At 35.7% G+C, this 23649-nt stretch overlaps 1 protein-coding gene across 6 annotated transcripts in view; it reads left to right on the forward strand.

The window, feature by feature from the left end:
• Nucleotides 1–23649, forward strand: part of ARMC3 (armadillo repeat containing 3) — a 62288-nt gene that overhangs the window by 16974 nt on the left and 21665 nt on the right. For 5 of the 6 annotated variants that reach the window (XM_075419522.1, XM_075419518.1, XM_075419521.1 and 2 more), the window contains 8 exons: nt 697–814; nt 2769–2894; nt 4631–4699; nt 5025–5200; nt 6530–6724; nt 7528–7711; nt 13117–13269; nt 13394–13499. In XM_075419522.1, the coding sequence (XP_075275637.1) occupies nt 697–814; nt 2769–2894; nt 4631–4699; nt 5025–5200; nt 6530–6724; nt 7528–7711; nt 13117–13269; nt 13394–13499 (1127 nt within the window). The remainder of the gene's footprint in view (nt 1–696; nt 815–2768; nt 2895–4630; nt 4700–5024; nt 5201–6529; nt 6725–7527; nt 7712–13116; nt 13270–13393; nt 13500–23649) is intronic. The other variant, XM_075419523.1, reaches the window with a different exon arrangement.

Here is a 23649-nt window from a genome sequence, read left to right on the forward strand (position 1 = left end):
ATTTCTCAAGTGATGTTAGTCCTAAAGAGTCTATGAAGAGGGTGAAAACTGCCAGATTTGTTGGAAGATTTCTTTCTGTATGAGAGGTCAAAAATGGAAGTGAACACTGTATCATTTCTAGCCGGCCGAGTGGGGATTATATCATGGAAATACTTCAGCTAGTACAAGATCATGGTAAGCTAGGGAACTGAATTGACAAAGGCACGGGAAGGGTCCTTTTGTTTTTTTTTTAAAGCAACCACAATATGTTAACACCACAGAGTAACCAAATCCTCTTCCTTGTACAACACCTGTGTTCATAGTCTCTGTGCATAGCTGCTCAAAAGAAACTTCTTCTTGTGTTTGGTTCCAAAGCCACAGGATGCTCTTACACGTGTGACAGAATTACATAGTCTCTTGTCTTCAAGACTTGCTAGACGTACAGGGAAGTGTTCAGGTTTTCCCAGAATCTTCATATGGGATGAGATCATAATTATATTTGGAAGTCAATTATTCTTTCTTATTTTTCAATAATTTCTCAAATTGTTATTTAAAAAATTAATTTCTTCAAGTAAATAGTGACTTATGTTAATATTTCTAACTCAGTGTAGATCTCAACCTAGATTTTTTTTTTTTTTAATGAGAAGTGGGAGTCTACTGCAGCACACAGGAAGGCTCAGTATAAATCAAACTTCTTTCCTTTTTTTTTGTTTGTAGTTTGATCCTTTATTGATTGAAAGCAAAACAGCAGCGACGGTTGTGCTGATGCTTAGCTCTCCTGAAGAGGAAGTTTTGGCCAAAGCATGTGATGGTCTATATAAATTTGCATCAAAAGGTTAGTCTTTTTGCAATGAGCTTTCCTTTGTGTTGCTTAGATTTTGATAGTATTTCACAATTTTTTAGTTTCCCAGCACTGAAATCTTCATTTCATCTCAAAGGTTTCTATCAAGGTTTTGAGGCTGTTTCTGAAATATCTGTCAAACCTGTATTTGCAGTTATAAAGAAGTCCTGTGGTTTGAGTGAAGGAATTTTTAATCATTTTGTTGTAGAATTTTGTATTCTCTGTTTAATAGAGTTTTGTTTAGATATAACCTAAATCTGTTTTGTTATGAGCAACAGACCTGCATCTGGGAAAAAATTGTTTTTTATGTTACAGTTTGAAACTTCTGTACTAGTGTAGTTATTTTAAGGTTCAGTTTTCAATGAAAATTACTTTTTAGCCTGTGTGTGTTATTTTTGTATATATCTTGTGTCAGTACTTCTGTGACAGATGATTTATTGGAGACCACTCAGCCTCCTTTATGAAGATTATTTCTGTATGTGTTGGGAATCTAACGAGTCTCCAAGATTCCAAATCTTCCAAAGAGCCCTGTATTATATATAGCTAAGCATCATGTTCCAGGTAGCCAGAAGACAACTGTATAGCAAAGGCTCAAAATTATATAATTTCCTAAGTTGCCTCCTACTCTTTCTGTACCAGCCACTCAAATTGGTATATGCTGGTAGCTTTCTTGGTATAATTAATGTATTTTAATATTAATTTCCATTTAATTTGTGTTTTCTTTAAAAATTATGTTTTTGTATGCCGATTGTTGTACTGATGGCAGTTATCGATACTGCTGAAGTTGTGAGAGAAGAGCTGAAGGCTTTGACAGTTGGCATGGGATCATTGGGTTCTGAAAGATGTTTATGTTCAGCTTAATATGGCAAGCATGCCTGGGGGCGTGCAACCAAATTTTGGATATGCGGGGAGAGAATTTGGACTGTTGGGAGACAGCTATGAACCACACACCATAAATTCTTCTTGGCTCCTTCCCTGAAGTCCACAGTAGCATATGGCACACTGCAAGAGGACAGATATTTATTTTTTCTGTTTCTACTAAATGAATAATCCTTTAAATTGTTAATGTAGATATTCCTGTAATCTTCCAGAAGACTAGACTGTAACTTTGCAGTGTGGCACAAGAGAAGGAGTTGTTTTCACTTTGCAGTTAATTTATTTATTGAATGTTGCTAGTAAGTTAAATCCCATCCCTCAATAAAAAATAGTTCTTGTATTTTAATTGTGTTTTGGCCTGAGAATGAGCATAGTTCTCCAGCTTTTTCTCACATTGCTCACTTGTAGCCAGAAAGGACAGGCATGATTCATTAGAAAATGAATTATAAAGCTGTTGTGGGAACTGAGAATAGAAGTGGATTTTGGATTTTGCTTCTTGCATTTTGGGTGTTTTTTGAGTGAGCAGAAACAAAACGCTTCTGTTCTTTGCATAGCCAGACCCTATGCAGTACAAAGTGCTCCATTCTCAGGTGGTAGAAAGCTGAGGTGGGATTTAATGATCCAAATCCTGATACTTGCCTCAGTTGAGGGGTAGTGCGGATCCACAGATTGAATTAACTGTTATTTTGAGGAAAATAAAATTGGGAGGCAAGAAAAGAGGAGAATAAAATGAGGTTCTAAATGATATCATTCACCTGTACTTCACTAAATATAAAGCTGTCCTTTGTACTACCACTGCAGTCTCCAGCAAATGAGTTGGATGTGGGTGTCCGATACACAGAAACATCCTTTGCTTTACAATTGTGAATTAATCCTAGATACTATTAATCCTTGATACTATTTGATACGTGTTTATTTGGGGTATAGATTAGACAATCTCCCAAGGTTCTGTCGAGGCCTTTGTTCTTTGGTTCTACAGTCCAATAAAAGATTGATAGCTGTTGTACTTTGTTATGTTAGAACTGTGAGCTTGTGGCGTTTTTACAGAACTTTTAACGTAATTACTCTTCAGGTGATGAGAACAAAGTCACACTTCTTGGTCTTGGAGCAGTGGAACATCTCTATAAACTCATCTTACATGAAAATCCAACTGTACGCAGAAATGCCATCATGACATTTGGTATCATGGCTTCTAATCGTAAGAGTCTCAATATTTTAATGTTTTTCAATGGGTATGAGTGTGGTCATCAAAGTAATAGGTGGCCCATGTGAAAAAATCCTATATTAATGGCCCAGAATAAAGGAACAAATTCAACTAGAGTGAACTGCACTGTTTTTGAAAAAGAATTACAAGACAAGTTAATTTTCATCCAGCCTTCATTTTTCTTTTGAAACAGTTTAATACTGGATTTATGACTGTCAGGGAAAACCTGACTACATAAGATGCCTGCCAATGTGGATGTGACACACTCTTCTCTTTTACAAATGTTCGAAGAGAAGGATAAAGTGGTGTTTATCATCTACAGAAAATGCTATGGTTAAATATCAGTTGTTACTTGAGGCATTAGTGTAACTACAGTGGTAAGGGAGAAAATGTGTTAAAGTAGCTAACTCAAGTATTGATGGCAAAAAAAGCCCTGAACTATCAAGCATTGGCATGCCTATTTACCCAGCTTCTTTGGCAGGTCAGTGCTGCTGTAAATGTTTTGTTATCTGTATCAGAGCTAGTTAAATTCAAGCGGTCTTGAGTATCTCTCAGAGACATTGCATTCACGGCAAGATGGTGTATCTACTGTAGTCATACCATTATTGAATGATTTAACCACAGTGCATGCAGGTTTTCTTGTACCTTTTTATAAGGTGAGAATGAATGTATCACATCCATGCTGGGTGGCTGAGTGCCAGGTGATCAAGCTGCAGTGAGTGGTGTGTAGACATACTTAAAGATGAAAGAAGTGACGTAAGGTTGAGTTTCAGTGGCTATTATTTTTACATTGCTTTATAAACCTACATCTAATTATTGTAATTAATCAGGTCTGATTTTGGTAGATGTTCTACCCAGTTGTCTTGCATGGTGATATCCTAACCGCTGTTTCTTTTCATCAGCTGTTACCTGCTTTTCGTGTTGCATTGGACCTTACGCTTTTTACCTTACTTTCAACTCAGCGTTAGCATATAGTTGTTCCCTTCAGACCTCAGCTTCCAGCACTGCTGCACAAACATGGATTTGAACGACTGAAGATCTTCCATGCATATTCTCATCTTCATTGTTTTTTTTCTTTAAAATTATATTTGGCTCATACCTTTTTTCTTACATTTCAACACTGTAAATGTTGATAGTAACAACACAGCCCTGTAACATCAAGTGGTCTGTCCCAGTGAATGTTTTTTGGTTATTCTATCCAGTCGTCGTGGTTTTGCTAGTTTGCCATTGACAACAATAAATATGCATTCTGAAAATCTTTACTGTGATTAAAGACGCATCTAATTCATGTTTTCAATTTGCAATGTGGGCTGTGTTAGCATAAAATTAGAAAGTAATGGCTTGAAAATTAAAGAATGGAAGGATTCCTGTTAGTTTGATAATTTTAACCACAGTTTTAATTATTGGGGTAAGACTTCTTTGACAACTAAAACTGTGAACTAATTAGAACCTGCTAGATGCAAGTATTTTGATGAATTTTCAATGAAGTATTGAGGAACTTTGTCTACATCAAATGTCAAAGAATGTTGTCTGCTACTTGAAAATCTCCTGTATGTTTTCTGGGCTCATTATGATCTTGGTATAACTTCAGTTGTGTGTCATTCTCAGTCAGATATTTTTGTCACTCAGAGAGTAACCGTAAGTACATTTCCCTTGAAGTAGAATCTGTTTCTTTACTCAGCCAAGATTGCCAAACAGAAGTCTTCATATTTGTATTTATTTCATTGTAGATGACGTCAAGAAGTTACTGAGGGAACTGAATGTCACAAATTCACTTATATCACAGCTGGCGCCGGAAGGTAGCTTGCTGTATTCATTCCTTGTGCAAAAATACACTCAGAAATAATTTATGGTTGCCATTTCACTGGACAATTTAATAAAATTTTCCTTGTAACTTATGATTTGTGATACTACATGTTAAATAGGTAATTGCTTTTATAGAAGTAGTTCTGTTACTGAGTAGTGTTTTCTGATGTATAGATGGAGCAACATATTTATGGAGATGTCAGGTATGATTAGCAGCTATTGTTTATTGACTTCAAATAATATTTTAAGCCACTGGATTAGTGAACATATACTGTGCTGAATAAAACTTGATCAAGATATTTCTTTTTTTTCCTATAGAAGATGTAGTTATCCATGAATTTGCTACTCTGTGTCTAGCACATATGGCTGTTGAATATACTACTAAAGTACAAATATTTGAGCAAGGTGGACTAGAACCACTTATCAGACTGCTAGGTAGCCCTGATCCTGATGTTAAGAAGAATTCAGTTGAATGTATCTACCTCCTGGTGCAGGTAAAGTTTGTTGTTATTGTTTTAAATTACAGAGGCAGATGAGTACTCTCCTGCCCAACCCCCACCATCTTCTGTGGGGTTAATAATTTTAAAAGATTTGGTTCCTTTACTCTCCAGCGTTCGTCAGTGTATTTGAAAACATTACACCGAAGTCCTTGATTGTTACATTAGTTATGAGTATAGCTAATTTGACTCTAATTCTGTTGAACTTAATGCAGTTATCCATGGTCTACAGCAATGTAAGTGAGATCAGAATCAGATTCAGATTTTTTTAATTAAATATGAATTTGTTTTCTTAGTTGGAAAATGTTAATCTTGGTAATGAGAGTTATAACCTGTCTATCCAGAAGATTGGAATAATCCTGTAAATTAAAAAACTAGCAGTTGCGTCGTGCCTTGTTTTGGCCAGCAAGTCCATAGTCACAATTTTGAACATCTTTTTGATGATAGGTGAATGCTGTCAACAGCTACTTTCCATACTGGGAGGAATAGATTTGTTATTGGTTACTTTCACACTCAGCACTAATGTCATCCATATGCTGCTTCGCAAAAGAATGGTGCGTTTGTATGGCAGTTCTCTTCCATGGCTTAAGCGAGTCAATTCAGTAATGAATTCAGTTTATAACTCTATCTCTTTTGGGGCATCAGAGCATGTCTATTCAGAATCACATTTTATTCTTTCTCCTTTTTTGCTATCTCACTGTCTTTGTTGCAGGGTATATCTGGATAACTGCACCTGGTGCTTGCTTATATTGATAAGGATAATTGCATGCTGCACACGTGCAATAAGCTATTTAAAAGCAAATTGTAATTTCTTTATTTTTTTCTATTTTAATGTATTCAACTACTGTCTTTTTATCAAGCTGCATATGCACTGTTTAAAGTTGAAATTTTAACTTGTCATTTTATAATTACGAAACCAAAAGAAGATATAACCAGGCAACCACAGTAGAGCGCGAAAACTATTTTCCCTCCACTGAGGTAAATAAGAATGCTGAAACTAAATTTAAAAAACTTTATCAAAGAAAGATGTATGTTGAAACAAACATGGCAAAAACAAGAGTAAATAGGCTTCCTTAGACTAGATTCTGTAGTGAGTACTTCAGTCATGCAAAAAAAAAATCGCGATTTAATGTTGCCGGGGCTTGATTGCATTCAGTTTGATTCTTAGCTGAAAAGAAAGAAATCTTCAGAACAGGAAGTTCTGGAATATTGACTCTTTTTTGTACATTTGAAATCAGATTTTTGGTGTTCTTTCTGTAAAGTCAGGAGTTGAGGTACTGTTACATTCTCTATCACTAACATTCTTTGTTGAATATTTTACTGCAGGATTTTCAAAGCTGTGCTGCAGTTCGTGCACTGAATGTAATTCCACCCTTGCTGGAGCTACTGAAATCTGAATACCCAGTTATTCAGTTGTTAGCCCTTAAAACCTTAGAAGTAATTAGCAAAGACAGAGAAACCAGGATAATACTGGGAGAAAATGAAGGATTAGATTGTCTTCTGAAGATACTGGAAACCAATGTACAGTTTACTTGCCTTAAAAGTTTTTTGTTCTTGCTGCCATTGTTGTATGACTAATGAGAAATATTATTCATATTATGGAAGAGTGATAAAAGAAGAAAGAGCTCCTTACTTGGAGTTAACTGACTAAAATAGGATAAGCTACGATATCTAGCTTACTAAGAAAGGGAGCAAAGGGATTCATCAAAATGTTTATATTTGTTTGATTGCTTTATTGCTATTAGTAATACTGTTTTGCATTTACTGTCCATTTCTCAAACTGTTGTAAGTACCAGAAAAATTCACCATATAGCTTTTTATATGATGTTTTCCCAAAATTTTTTATTATGTGCTGAACTCTGGTGCTGGTTCCTAGTTCGAACCCTGGTCTTTTTTTCTGAGTTTACTTTGATATCAATAGCCTTAAATAGAATTCCCTACCTTGGAAATGTTATTGTTTATCTTATAATAAGACTCATTTTAGTGCTTTTTGAGTTCACTTGTCACCATGGGAAATATTATGCATAGCAAAATTTGTGGAGTTTTTGAAGTTTGAAGATGACAGGTGCTTTCTGAACACCTGCCTACCCCATTTTGATATAAATGAGAAACTTCTGGAGTATGTACTGTTACTGATAAATTGTGCTGCATCCTAAGGCACATCAAAGAAATTATACAAAATGTATTAGTATGAAAAGGTGTACTTTGCAGTATAAATAAACTGTCCAAAAGAAAGTAATGACAATTATCCTACAAAGTTAAAAGTCAAAGATATTTTAATCCTGATTTGAAGGTGATTTGTTTGGGTTTTTTTTCCGTATTAGGAATTCAGCGATCTACACGTGGAAGCTCTTGCTGTGTTGGGAAATTGCCTGGAAGATGTGCATACTCTGCAGCTGATTCAGCAGACAGGAGGCCTTAAAAAGCTACTTGCATGTGTAGGAGTCTCTACTGTTCCCGATATTCAGAAGAATGCAGCAAAGGCAATTACCAAAGCGGCTTATGACTGTATGTGACTTTTTAAAAACCCATGCACGTGAATTTGATTATGAAGTAAATTTTCATCCAGAATGAGGCTGTCTTGTCTGGCTCAGGGTAGTCCTTGTGCTGAGGAAAACACTAGCAAGAACGAATTATAGCGATGAACCTTGGTAATCGGAGCAGCAACTGGATGCTAGGCTATATATATATAGGAAAATGTTACAGATTTTGCCTCAGTGTATTTTTAAATGTAATGTATTCTTGCAAAATGCTGTCCTCAAAAAGGCAAATGGATCTCTAAAGATATGATCTTTATCTTTTGTTTAGTGATGCCAGGTAACTGCCATCTTAAGCCACCTCTGCTGGCACTATTTCTCATTGGTATTGGTTCAGACTTAATCGCAAGCTTACTTCCTTTTGCATACAACTGCTCGTCTAAATGTCAGGCAATTTCAAATACAAATTCCTTTAACAGGGACATGAAAAAAAGCCTTTTAAATGGCTTGCAGATTAATATTCCCAGTGGACTTAAGTAGTTTCATTGTAATCTTTTACAATTATTCATCCTGTAGTTCTTTTTTATATGCTTTTCTTTAATTCACAAAGGAATTCTGAATTAGACAGAACATGCTCATCACTTTTGCCCACAAGGATGCTCTTTAAATAAATCTACATTTGAAATTCCTTCCTTACATTGGTTTCTGAGTTGCAACATATGCCTAGTAGTGCCATATAACAAAATGCAATGTAAGAAATAACATACTTCTGCCTATAGAAGATTTTAATTCTGTCAAGGGATTTTGATGACAGCGACTATGACAGTAGAGCTTAAATATTTCATTCATATTTCTGTCATCTTGTGGTCAAATCATGGCTTTATGTGTATTTTAAGAATGTGTTATCTAATTTAATATATGGCTAAAATAATCTCTCCTTTCTACAGTATTTCAGACCTGCTTTCTTCTCTCCCCGTCTTAGCTTTCCAATTCTTTTCTCACCTTCCTTAGTTTGACGTCCTGAATATTTGTAATTATTTGGATTGCAAATGATACATGAAAAGAGTGGAACCTACCTTTCCTAGTCTTCTGTGGGTTTCTGTATGCTTTTATCATTATCTATTGGAAGCTTTGCAAGTCACTGAAAATTATTTTCATTAATGTTTAGGTATCAAACACAGGAAGGGACTTTCTTATGCCAGTATTTTCTTTGTGTATATTCCTGTATTGTTATTTTATTATGCTACTTAGGACTGTCAGTATCATTTTTATAGTCCTGTGACAGGCTTGTAAGTAGTATGCTAAACAGATTTATATTTGCTCCTACTACTTTCTACTGCGTCTTACTCCTTTTTCATATTTATTTTCAAATAAGCATAGCCTTCTTTTCCTCTTTCACACCTTTTTCAGTTTTTGTGGCCTAATATTTTAGCAGCTGCTAGTAGAAGCGTGTCTGAACACAACATTTTGAAAACATGGTGGCAAGAGCTACACATAATATATTACAGTGCTATGATCTTATATCATGGGATGTTACCGTCAGTGAAGATGCATCTTCTTGTCATACTTCTTTACAAATGGAGTCAGTGTGGTTTCATTATAAAGGTTTGTTCTCTTCTTCAGCATATGACGGCTGGTATGGATGCAGCAAGCTGGGAAAATAGATCAAAAGAAGATTTAAAATGTTTGCTTCCAAGCTGTAGAATTTTGGTGACAACCAGTTAGACAAAGGGCAACGTGTTGTACTGGTGCAGTGGAAAACAGAGTCCAGTAAACTTGCCGTTCAACATGGCACCTAGAAGTACTGTATTTATTTCGGATATATAGAGCTACTGGTCTAAAGTCGGCCTTCCAGTGGAAAAGAAAGTGGCATTGGGGCCACTGTAAGAAATAGTCCAAGTGTAAGAAAACAGAAATTTTTGCAGTTCTTATTTGTTTGTATCCTGGTTGTAAATATACCAAACAGCCTATCCGAACTGCAACACTGATGTATACTATACTAATACTTGCCTTGATGTAAATTCAATAGAATACAACACAGGTCTAAGTTCTTTTATGACTTTTTCATTAAATTTGCAGTAGCCATACAGTAGCCCACAGTCTTCAAGTTTGATAATTGTGGTTGCATTTCACAAATAGTTCCTGCATACTTGAGAAAAAAAAATACTGCTTTTAATTGAAATGAAAAATTTACTTCTGGTATGACAGAATGTGCATCTGTCTGGTTTTTTAATCCTGGCAGCTGAGTATACAGCAGTGTCTGGTTTTGAATTTATTATTGTTGACAGATCAAATTTAATTTTTTTCCTGATGGATGTGATCATAGCAAACAGTTTTGGTTTATGCTCCTTTCAGCCCTTTGGAAAGGGAATCCTGCAACTTTTTGTTGTTATTTTTATAAGACAGATATATCCCTTAAGAGCTATTCTTAAGCTCCGAATAAATTTCATGGTACAAACACTATATTCAGTTTTAAATAGCATTTTATGATGCTGCTTTGTTTAAGTAAATTCATATTGATCATATTGCTATACATAATCATTATACTTTTGCCTCTGAAAATTTGTTTTGTTCTGTAACGTAATTTTGGATTTAATATATTAATTTATCAGTGGTTTTATTTTGTATGCTCAAATTTACAATGGAGAATTTTACTGTGATTCCCTCCTTGCCCAGCAAATAATGCAGTCATTTCAGAATGCATGATATAATTTAATACTATAAATTATTGAATATTTGTGAGTGGATTATCTGGACTGTTGTTTAAGGAGGGCCTGACTTTCCCCTGACAATGCCAGACATACCAGCAACAACAAAATGCTATGAAGTGTGTATGGGGAAGGTGATGATCATGCTCACTCGAGTTTGGCCTCAGCCTGCCAAACTTCTGGTTTGAAGCTCTCCCCATTCTTTACATGTACCTGGTTTGGAGCTCTCCCCATTCTTTACATGTATCTAAACGCAAATCTTTTCAAAAGGGAGCATATTAAACATACTCTGTAGCCTGATTAACATATGCTTTTCATAATACAGGTTTTTATTTATCTGGGTTATCGCTAGTAGAGATCAGTGAGAGGTCATGGTATTATTCGACATTATCTTTTATTCATTTGAAATTGGTAGAAATAATTCCATCAGGTGATGACAGCAAGCTGAACAGGTAATCAGTAGAACTCTGACCATGATTCTGGGTTAAGAAGGGGAAATAGGAAAATACATTGAAAAACAAATGTTGGCTCATGATTGGGTCAATGCATGGAAAACTGGACAGAAGTGTACTCCAGTCTGGAGTACAGACTTCTAGTTGGATGTGCATAAGCATTTTACTTCATGTTAAATCAATGTATTCAAATTACTCATGGGTCAAGAAATTAATCAGTGTAAATACGGTGTTGGCACTGACATAAGAAGTGCTTAAGTACAAAGGATGCTTTTCAATTGTACGTTCTTTTCTGTAGTAAAAACCAAAGGATAAAACTCATACAAACACAGAGAGGATCAGCAGAAAATAATAATCATAATAATAATCATCCCTTAGATAGAATTGGTACCAGGGTCTTAAAGTATTAATAATTTTCATCTATCTGTCAAACTAGATAAATATAAGTGCATACTGTTTACCGTAAATTCCAAGCCAAAATCTGTTTTTCCACATTACTGAAAAAGACTGTATTCTATTGAAAATATTTTAAATCACTATTTTTGCTCATTCAAATCAGTTAATAGTGTTATTTCACATAGGCATAAATTCTCTTTAAATTGAAACGCTTACCCAAGATTGTAACTGCCTTGAAAAGCAAGAATAATTTTTAAGAAAATCTGTATGGTAATAAGTAACTTGCTGTACAAGAACCAAATTGCTGAGGCATGAAGAACCTCTGGAGATCATTATTAGGGATTATGGACTACTTTGGCAAGCAACAGGCCTGTGGCATACTGGATTACTTGTCAAAATGGCCTGTAATCCCAATTAAGGCCTTCTCTTGAGAGCTGGCTGATATACATCAAGGTTTTGGCCAAGGTTCTGCTGACGCTTAAAGTCCTACCCATCTTATTTGTTGCATCTTTTGCTTTGTGATTTCAAGTGTGTATCTCTGATGATTCTAGAAATATTTAAAATTGAGCTAGAGAGAAGACGGCTAGCCGTCTCATATACATGCATTGAGTCATTTCTGCCCTAACTTGATTTTCAATGAAACTTTCTTTTAATTGGATTTGTGGAATTATATTTGTTTACCTTTATTCACTACGGATTCAGTTTTATTTAAAAGAATACTTCTGATATTTTTTCTTTCCTTTTTAATTTTTTTATTTGTAAGACAGCAGTCCAAATAAGGGAATGATCCCTCAAAGCGTTAGTAAGCACTGGTAAGATTTCCAAATGTGTTGAAGTCCTTCTGACTTCTCAGTTCCTGAATTTCTTTGATACATTCAAGAATTTTACTATGTAGATACAACTTCAGCCATGCAATTAGTCTGCTTTAAATTATGTGTATTGTTAAATGTTTATTGACCCTTGGTATTGTTGAGCTTCTATGCTATCCAGTGCCTTTCTGGCTGAGGAAGTTTCACTCAGGGCTCTTTCTAACAAACACCTGCACTTCTGATCTCATCCATTTTGGGATGAGTTTAATATTATAATTTTTAACCCCTCATGGCAGGGGTGTTGGAACTAGATGATCGTTAAGGTCCCTTCCAACTCAAACCGTTCTATGGTTCATTGTATGAATTCAGATGTTTGTAGATACTTTGTAGATGCTCTATGTTGTTACTTGTATAGAGGAAGGGAACATCTATGTCCTTCCTTAGCTGCTGCAGATCAGGGCAGTGTAGGTCAGCAGTGAACCTTATGTCACCGGGCTAAAACAGAAAGTTGAAATTCTTTGCAAAGTGTGCACTAATGAAGAATTGCAGGTTGTGCAGAATTTAAAATCCAATTTTTGACACCTCTTGCCTTTTTTTGGCTATTGTAGTATGTTAACTGGTACTCCACCAAGTTCAGTTGTACATTTACTAGTATGTTCTTCAATTTTAGGCATTTGGACTTTGTTAGCATAAACCAAAGTGAGCGTGATCCTGAGTAAGTATGATCTGTTGAACTGGAAAAGCTGTTTTCATCAAATCTGTATACATTCTAGGGTTTTAAGTCTTATAGAGAACAAAGTTTGCATTCTGTTGGGCTATGTATGTTTAGAGCTATATTTAATAGTCATCTTTTGGGCTCGATTCAGAGTTCACTGAAGTCTCATTGGTTTTGGATTGGGTCCTTTGTGCGCATTTCTTTATTGCTGGTGGCTCTGTTACCAAAATATTTCCATTTCCATGGTATCAAAAGCAAGTGTTATTTTGGAAGCAACTATATGAAATCAAATTCATGTTCTTTCACTGATTTGGCATATGAATGAAGATTAATACTATTGTTCTTTTTCGTTTAAGCTGAAAATAGAAAAATTTTAAATGAGGAAGAGGTTGAGAAGTGTCTCATAAGCCTTTTGGAAGTTGATAATGATGAAGTTAAAGTTGCCGCTTCCCGAGCAATTTCTGCCATGTGTGAGAATTTAGCTAGCAAACGTGTGTTTGGACTGCAGGGTAAGTAAAGTGGGAAGGGATGAACTGAGAATCTATACTTTTCCTTTTATAAGGAACATACTATAATTTTTCAGATTGCCATGGTTTATTCAAAATTTCATGTATACAATTATTTCTATCAAAGGGATTTCCCAGCTAGTGCAGTTGCTAAGCAGTGACAATGAAGAGGTAAAAGAAGCTGCAGTGACAGCATTAGTTAATTTGACGGCAGACAGTCCTAGTAATGCAAGGTGAGTCTGCAATAATTAAATTATTATTTAAAACACTAATCTGAACACAAGTGGTAATATTTTTATTTTTAAAGAATGCCGCATCTTGTCCTTATCCTACAAGGCAGGTCTGTTTGAATTCGACAGTAAAGCACTTTTTGGTGCTTATGAGTCATCTGGAATAGGTTGGTTCTCATCAGTGTTACAAGAGTTACACTATCCCTACTAATGTTTGCTTTATCAAGGAAAAGTATGAAGCAGATGTAATGAAAGAAGAGATATAAATCAATACAACTTGTAATCTAAGACACTCAATGTGGGGTATTTTTTGAAAATTCAAAATCATTAAGGTATCCTTTAAAATTTGATGGTTCATGCAACTTCTTTAGATTATTTAAACCCAGTCTTTGAGCCAGATGGCACTCAGATATTCTGAATATTGTCACTGTCTTTTTTTATTGTTTCCCAGGTAATAGAGAATACTCATAGTGCATTCTCTAAAAGAAAAGAAGCATCGCTTCAGTATCCAAAATAACTAACAAAGGATGGTTAGCTGACTATAAGTTCCAAAATATTTGTATCAGCTAAATTCTAGTGTCAGTTGCAGAGTTCTGTTATCCCAACTCTATTAAAAGTTCTGTTCAGGGAAAAGAAACAGAACGGTCTGACGTATATGAGCTAACTAACAAACCATAAAATAAAATTCCTTAAAAGTTTCCTGGAATATACTCAAGGAAGTTGTAATCCATTCACAAGCATTCTTATAAGTGAAAAAGTAGAATAGCTCACCAAATAAATTATTTGTTTCAATTTATTAATTCAGTTCTAATAGTCACCAGTATTCACTTAATGTTACCAGATGGAGCCATAATTTGACACAAGAGAACAATACTCTGTTCTCAGATTCACATAGTAGATTTTTTTGTCTGATACTCTGCTCTCCTTATGTGCATGACTCTTCAGTTGGTGTCAGTGGGAGTCATACACACATAAAAAAAGAGCACAGTACTGGAGTCCAGGGGTCAAACTTTCAGCTCTGCTACAGCTGGTTTTCGTAGTGCAGCCCTTTGAGGTTTCACATTGTGAAAAGGGAATCTCTGGAGAGTTTTGAGTTGGTATAGCAGTTTTTGCCAACTCATTCAGGTTTTTTTTCTGAGGAGATAGTCAGGACATTGTTTAACTCAACTGCTGGAACAATTCTATGAGACCTCAGGCAGGGAAATAGTTGTCTCTGTTCCTCTGCATCATAATGGAGTCCGTATTTGTTTCTTGCTGGGCAGAGTCAGGAAATTGTAAAGGTGGTTTACATATACTTCTCTCTCTTTGCAGTCCAGCTCCAAGTACAATATGGAAGCACCAGATAATTTAATCGCAGGTCTTCTGTGAAAATCAGGAAGCAATAATTTACATTAAATATGTATATTAGATGAATGCCATGTGACTATATAATTACTTCAAAGCTTCATTTCTTAATCAAAACCATTAATAAGTCATAGAAAGGTCCAAGTGTGACTAGGATCTCTAAATGAATATATAGAGTTGAACCCTCCGCTCATGCAAATTTGTGTAGTTCCAGCTCACTGAGTATCTGGCCCATATTTATTTTACATTCACATAACAGGAAAAAAAATAGTTTGGAGAAAATGTATTCCAGATTTGAGTTACCATAATCATATTTCATTCTGGAATATTTTGTGTGTGTGTCTTGTAAACTGAAAATAAATGTATATATAATGAAGATGCTGATATACTTTTATAATGATGTGACTTTGCTGGGTAATTATGTTGACAATATTCTGGTCCCAAATGAGACTAATGAGACTAGTGCCCTTTTATTGGTTATATATTAGATTCTTGTTATAAACCCTCCAAGAATATTAAATCGTAAAGCTAGTAGTAGCAGGTAGACCTTAAGTGGCAAGAACAAAATAGCTACAGTAAAGGGGAAGACTGTTTACTATAAATGCTTGCACTTTTTACCAGCCAGCCAAAAATTCAATCTTGTTGAACTCATATACATATGTTCTGCTATATTTCATTTCATGAGCATTTTTGCATGTATTATATTGATTGAAGAATGTGTACCTTGCTCTTTCATTTTACACAGTATATATTACAGAATGTAAACAAAGTACAAGACTGCTATTTTTGGTGGAGATTTGTTGTTTTTGTTAAGAATATTTGGTCAAGAAATGTCTGCTTTTCTTATAATACGGAAAAAAACAGAAGTTAAAACAAACTGTGTAATTAAGGCTCCCACAATAGCTAGCTCATACGGGTAAAGTCTTCCATTGATTAATAACACAAGAACAGCATAGGCAATGGGCAATACTACCCCCCACTAATGTGTATTAACCTTGACCTTTAGGTGCTTCCCCACATCAATGAAAGGCTAGTTCTATACCCCTACCCAATCAATCCTTTGTTTCTCAACTGAGACAGCTAATAAAGGTGTCAAATATGGTGGAGGTTTTGTAATTAGAACACCTGTTCACGATGAACGGGACAGAGACCAGCTTGTCATTTCACACAAGTCCCCAAGCAACCACGATTTGGGAAAAATAAATAAACTAGTGAATGACTCTGGCCCCCATAATATTTTAACCAAAGATCTAGAGCAGTACAGGACATGAGTCCCACACCAACGGCTGGAGTTTTCAGGTTTACTGGAAAACGTGAATTTTCAATATGATCCCTATCAGAATACATAAAAATTACTATAAATAACTTTTAAAATATTTGAGCATTTAAGCTTTTGCTGCAGAGCTGATGTTGTGTCATGCTTCAGTAGCACGTAGAAAAAAGTGCAGTGGTCAAATGCCTCACAAGTTTACAGATTGACACCCCCAGATGATGCTTATATCAGAATTTTGTTATAAAGTAGTGGCAGAATTTTAATGCTGCTGTGTGCTGATGATAAATTCTTTGTAAACTTGTCAATAATTAGGCTAAATAGAAATAAAATTGCAAAGTATACTGCAGTTTAAAATCCCATGTACTTATCCCAACATCCAATAAAGAAATTATTTTAGGATGTTACTATGCGTATAGCTCTGAGACCATGCTTGATATATGTGTCAGAATTTGTTTCTGTGGATCTGCTGCTGGGAAGAAGAGAATTATGTTCAGCTGTGTATTTGTATCCACGTTTTTTAATCCAGAACACTAACTTGCTTTATTGAAAATTGCATGCAGATATTTGGGCAGTAGAATGCCATTTTAAAGAATCTGTGAAATCTATCTGTTTTTGATGTGTCCCCGCATCGGGAAATGTAGGCACAGTCACGTCAATAATGTAGATTAGGCACAAATTGGAAAATTACACACAAACAAACAGCCAGCAGTGCCATCTATTGGACAGAAAAAGAAATTATTTTGTGCTACCCAGCTGACGACAGAACAAACGATTTACTCTGCCTATTTTTCCCTATTTAAAGTATAAACAATTACTTTCACTTTTCATGTATTTAGGATAAGCTAATTGTGTTAACTATAAGTATGATATTAGTTGGAAGTACCACACAGATATAAGATCTCAAGCGTACCCGTTAGTCAGATGTTAATTTGACCAGTTCTTTTCTTCAGTATTGTTGTAGTACAAATGCCATATCTAATAGCTGTCTTCATAAATCTGGCCACGTCTGAATTCTGGGCACTTAATGGAGTTACCACTAAAGAAAAACATATGCTCTGAAATTTAGAGCTTTGTACTGGACATGAAAACTAATTAACAGCCTCAATAATATTTGTCTTAAATTGTTTATTTTAAGTGCAAAATTTATGGTGTTTGGTTAGAGTTTGGTCTGGGGGAAGAAGGAAGGGGATTTTTTTTGTTCAGCTGTACTAAGGGTTGCAGGAAATTGTGGTACACGACAGACTTATGATCTGGCAGAATATGGCTCCTAGGGTTTATAATTAGTGTAATGTTATGTATTTCTTAGTATCACGTCTAGATTCAAGATAGTAAAATGTCATCCCAAAAATTGCAAACACGGCAAGCTTCATGTATTTAATTTTCTAATTCTTGAATTCCTCACAGCAATCAGTGGACCTATTTACATTAGCAAACTTATGTCCTTTTAGGTAGTTACAGGCATTATCACAGCATCTGAATGTGTGTCAAGATTTTCAAGATCTGGGAGTACGTTTGGGATAGGAAGGTAGTTTGGGAACTCATTGGTTACAGGCCAGTGCCCAGTGAGGATAAAGTGAGTTGTTCTCTTGAATTCAGTCAGGGTTGCATCTCTTCCAAACTGAAATTCATATACTGATCTAATGACCCAAAATACATCCTCAGTCTATTCCATGTGTATAATCCTCACCTGTAGTGAGAGTCTCTCACCTTCTTAAATGGATATTTTTCAGTATCCACAACAGATTTTTGTGGTTTTTAAGACGGGTATGGCTGTCAAGGAATAGATTTAAAGAATGTCTAGCTTTCTTACATTTCAAATTTTGTTATTATCATTAGGAAGTAATGATTATTGCAGTTAGGTGGTAATATCGCTAGATAGTAATCTCCCGCATTAGAAAATGGGAAACCTAGTCATAGCTTTTCAAGGCTGTAGATGGAACCTAATTCACATAAATGGATCAATATTGAAGCATTGGTATTATGTAAGGTGCATGAATATATGTGGTAATTTATGAGAACAGGAACAAAAATTTCTACTATGAGAGCTAAATTTAAAAACAGAAATAGGTCATAATCCATTGTATAGATTTTGTCTTCTATATGGTTTAATAGTTCTTCTTTGTAACGTAAGTTAGTGTTTCTGAAGAGAATCAAAAATAGAATGCCACTAGCTGTATTGTGTAAAGGTAATATGTCTTAACACTGACCCCTAGTGACAGAATTATATTTTTGAGCTAGTGTGCTGCAAGGTAAAGGGATTTTGTTGGGTTTTGTGGCTTGTGTTGTTATTTTTTACATTGGCGCCCATTCTGCTGAGCCCTAGACAAATACAAACAGTTAACTCATGCCATGAACAGATTCCTGTTTTGACTGTCTTTTACTGTATATCCATAGTGTGAAGGGTGTTTTCTAAAGGAAAAAGACAACACGGTCATTGCCCAAGACCTCACAAGATTTTTCTTACAAATTACAAAATGACTTCCACTGAAAACTGCAGAATGTTTTATGGTAAATTTCTCTATTGGCTGAAAAGCTGAATCAAGGCCTAACACTGGGATGTCATTCAGAAATGGGCTCGCACTGTGACTCTAACGTCACATCAGATGACTGATAGGTAACCCATGGACAGTACCCTAAATTATGCCCTGCTGGCAGGTGCAAAATGTTTAATTCAGCCAGCTGTTGGTTTTGTCTCTTAGATTTGTGAAGATGTGCCTGTGGAAAAGTCTCTCTATAGACTCAGGCACTGCAGCTGCATTTTGTTCCCTGTACAGCTCTTCCCTCACATGAAACGTTGTTGTATATTTCCCTATTTGTAGTTTTTTTTAAACTCTGTTGCCTATCAGGTGTTATATTGAAGACAGAAACCGATACAGAGCCTTCTTCTCTATCTAACACAAATTTAATGTCAGAGCATCCTAAAGCGTATTCAAAATAGTTTCAGACAGAAAACAGAACACTTCTAAATGGGGATAATGTTAACTGTGTAGAAGTTCTACCCCTTATAGATATAGTAACATCTTTTGGGCTGTTTGTACTCTCCTACCTTGAAAGCCTTGCAGTATGATCACTATTTATTTCACCTGTGGAAGGCTGGAACTTCACTCGGCGTATGTGTACTTTCACCTGTAACTTCCCAGGGTAGATTTTTGTGGGATCAGGTGAGACTTTTTACTGCTTGGATGGAGACTGCTAAGCCTGGGAGAGAAAACTGCGGTTTATATAGTGGCACAAAGACAATAATTTCTCTTGAATGTGTATCCCTACAATGCCATTTGGTGACATGCACTGAGATGAATTACATTTTTAATGAATGAAAAGTGGCAAGGGTTATTTTACATTTGAGTAAGTGTCAGACAAATGTATTGGTGCTTTTACATGCACATTTTCTTTCTAGCATATTTCCAAATTAAATGCAAATTATTTAAGTATACATTTTAAATTATTTTAGTACAGTGTGAAGTTATTTCTTTTAAGTGTATATAAGGGAATTGCAGGTTTATGGCTGATCATGCAAACTTAATTCTGTCCTGCTGTGAATTTAACCTGTGCACTGACTGTGGCATGCTAATTGGACTGTCATACACACAAGGGAATAAAAATAAGCTTTCATGAGTATCTTTAAACTTTTTGACCTGCAACCTCAGTAATTTTATCTTAACATAGTGCTGTATGTGTAATTTCTTAGAGATTTAATTTTAAGAGAGAAAAATAAAAGCACAAGTTTCTCTACTTTGAATCATCATAAGAGGTTGAACCTTTAGCAAGGCAAAGCAGATTGCTGCCATTTGAGAGAAGTTCACAGTTGTCCAGGAAAGACTTATCCAGACATGAAAGATGAGGTCAGGTTTCACAGTTAGAGTACTGTTGGTAGAGAGCCTAAATTGGCTTTTTTGTCCTTCCTCAGGTGGTGCTTCCAAAGCTGAAGAGGAGCCACTGTCTCCTCAGTCCCCGTGTTCAGATGAGTTGTGGGGACCCTGCTTTGGCTCTTCCTTTTCTTCCCTTACAGCTCCATGAAGGCTGCTCTGGCAACTCCTGAATGTTCCCTGTTATTTTGCTTTTGTAACATTGTGGGTCCCAGACTCTCAGCATTTGTGCAGAGTTACAGATTTTTGCATGCACAGCTTCTTGGATCAGCAAAAAGAGAGAGGAGGATAGTGTTTTTTCCATGAACTTACCCTGGCTGAAGCTACATGGGATCTTTAAGGGGCAAAAAGGCTTTCTACTGCTGAATTTCAAGCCTTTCTCCTAACAGTGGAAGTGTCACAAGTTCTTTCTAAAGGTTGCAAATAATATTATAATTGAAGGATCAGATATCAGGGATAGATAGATAGTTCATTAGCAATGCACCTGTAATATTTTAAATTAGGTATACTACAGTTTTAGGACTGAAAGCTTTGTAAATCTGTCAGATGAGTTCAATGGCAGACATTAGAAGCTCTCTGTATCTTTAAATGGGAGGCAGGTATTACAGTCTCTACTAACTCAGTTTAAGGTTTTATTGCTTCCATTGTGAGGTTTATTGAGGTTTGTGTTTGTTGATGTTGTAACAAGGTACTTGTTATTAAAAAAATAGGAATAGCGGGTTGAGTTCCTGAAATGAAAAATGAGTATGGTTTGTTGACATCATCAATATTTTTATTGTAGTACAAAGAGGCCCCAAATTGTAGATCAGAGTCTCTTGTGCTAGATTCCCTTACTCAGAATAAAAGCACTGACATTAATTTCCCTTGTATAGTGAGGAAAAAGGAAGTAATATCAGTCTTTATATAAAAATCAAGTGACTATATACAAGTTAATTGCTTTGGAAAAGAATTAAATTACAAAGTGAAATTTTTTGTAAATGTGGAAGACATTTATTTGGTGTGATTATTCTGATGGTATAGCAAGGCAAATGAAGAATACTAATACATTTAAGGAATAAAAAGGAATGTATTTCTTGCAGTTTTTGAAACTTCTGGTTATGATATTCTTTCTCGATCAGAAATTATGTAATAGAGCTGGGTCAAAAATGCCTGGTGTGAAAAAGAAGTCATGCGATTTAACACAGATAGAGTTGATTTTAAAAATGTGTGTGTAATTAGATGCATAATTCTTATGCACAATTTACAGGCAATTATGTATGAAAATGAGATATGCACAGGCATAAATGGCTAGCTAAGCACCTCACACACAATCACAGTAATTTTGCACAGAAATTAAACATGCAGTTGCAAATACATTTGGAAAATGAAGTCTATGAGGAGTGCAATGGCCTTTGTGAGGAGGAACAATCGGAATTGTTTTCTGAGCAGAAATTGTGTTAAATGCTCAGTGAGAAGGAGGAAGTAAACGGCATAGACATGAATAAAAGTATAATTTCATATAAACCAGTTTATGTTCAGTTGGGGTAGAAGAAGCAAAACCAAACATTTTACTGTTTTTATGAAATGTCAATTTCATTGGTGTGAATTAAGCACAATCCAGAGTAAACAGTGGTGTGAAGTTGCACCATGGCTCTGCCCCTCTGTCTCCTCTCCATGGGAGGTTGCTTAGTTTAGGAGTTTGGGGGCAGTCTCAGGAGTTACTGTCAGCTCTGTGTACACTGATAGTTCCTTTCTCCATTCTGCTGAACCTTCTCTTCAGGAGGAAAAGCTGGCTGGACCATTCCCTATACACTAAAGAAGCAAATAATTCGTTATCTTTCTTCCCATGGCTAGGAGGCTTGGTCAGGAACCAGAGCTATTATGCTTGATGTGATGCCAACAAAGAGGTGGTTCTTGCCCCAGAGAGCTTACAGTCCTGAAAATAAAAAACAACACCATGGATTTTCGGTCCAGTTTTTACTGATGATGGTTTTCACAACACTCTACCAATGTCTGAGCTTTCCTGTTGCACCCCAGCCGACTAAAGCAACTAAAGATTCAGTTCACTGAAATTGATCTGCACCTCCAAAGTAACTGTTAAAGTTTGTATTGTGAAAGTATTGGTAATGATTTTATTGACAACTTTTAATTTATTTTTACAGTAAAAACAGTACAGAAAACATCTGTTTTTCTCAAACTTTCAGCATTTATTCTTTGAGTCCTGGGATCTTTTAGAGAATTTTCAAGAAATCTCTTAATAAGTTGTTACAATGTATATTTAAAATTAATAATTTAAATGAAATATTTATTATCTGAACTTTTAATGTTTGCCTTTCCAATGACACTTGAGAAAAATATTTTAGCTATTCTTGAACACAATAATTTGAATTCAATTGTAATCAGAATTTTACTGTTTCACTACAGGTTGTGGTTAAGGTCGTTAGGGTACCTGAACTGTATATATCCTGGTTAAGGTAAATGCCTAACCCTGTTAGGTTTGGCACTCTAATGATCATAACCATGTGCTTATAAATCATAACATTTGAATTATTTTAACTTTAATTTGAGCTCTGTAATTTTTACACCTATCTTGTCTGGTTTTTCTTGCTTGTTTGTTTGTCATTCCAATAGTCAGCTTCCACTTTTCAAAAAAACATGGCAATAATGCAAATGCAACATCCTTTGGGTTTTTTCCCCCCTTGTCATTGTCATCTTTCCTCTTCCCTAATCTTTCCTTTCTGTGATTAGGGAAGTTGGTGTATTTTGAGTCTTTACACAAAATGGAGGAAAAAGTTGTGGATTTGTATAATTTACTCCTTTTCCCCATCAAAAAAAGTATGCTTTTTTCAGCTAAACCAAGACTCCCTTATTCCTTGAGGAGGTAGTCCTATAGTGGGAGCACTGATAAAGTACACCATTTTGGTAGGATGTGTCTGAGGCAGGGAGAGAGGCTAGTGCTTATCAATGTTAGGCAAAGACAATGGCAAAAGCTTCTTCCTCTGACTTCTCTTTCCTTGTAATATAAAACTACACAGTGCATATCTCTGCCCAAAATGGAAGGGAGCGAGGACCTCCATACTTAGATCTTCATATTGTAGTATTTCAGCACCTTAAAAACTTCAGCATATTCATTCTTTCAGCTCCCTTTTGAGGTCAGGCACTCCTGTCTCTTCAGTAGCTGGGGCTCTGTGGCCCAGGGTGACAGCCCTATTTCTGTGTTCTCCAGAGGGCTATGGGGTAGGAGTGAGTTGAGCTATAGATTCCTCATTCTTCCTTCTTCCCTCATAACCTCTTCTGTACACATCTATTATCAGGACACAGCATTGCCCTTAGGTGTTTGTGCCCTCTTAAAATCTTCTTCTCAAGGGTATTGGTTACCTTCAACTCTCATTACCTGCTGTTGTTATGTATAACGAATTCTTTTTGCCCTGTGATCCATTGTGCTACTTGATAAAACTATACTCATGAAACTGTGATTCAGAATGAATCTGTGCAGAAGTAGAACACAGGATTGAAATAAATATGTATGATCTTCTAAATCAGTGGTTCTCAACCTTTTTGAAGTTGAGTGGCACTTGAGAAAATTGGCTGTGCTCTGTACCTTGCTGAGGTCAGCTCTGAATGCACGAGGAGCTGTCACCTTGCTCTTTTGTTAAGTACTTGTGTAGTTGCTGGCTTTATGGAAATTATA

This window comes from Opisthocomus hoazin, chromosome 4 (genome assembly GCF_030867145.1).
Source record: "Opisthocomus hoazin isolate bOpiHoa1 chromosome 4, bOpiHoa1.hap1, whole genome shotgun sequence".
Lineage (NCBI taxonomy): Eukaryota > Metazoa > Chordata > Aves > Opisthocomiformes > Opisthocomidae > Opisthocomus > Opisthocomus hoazin.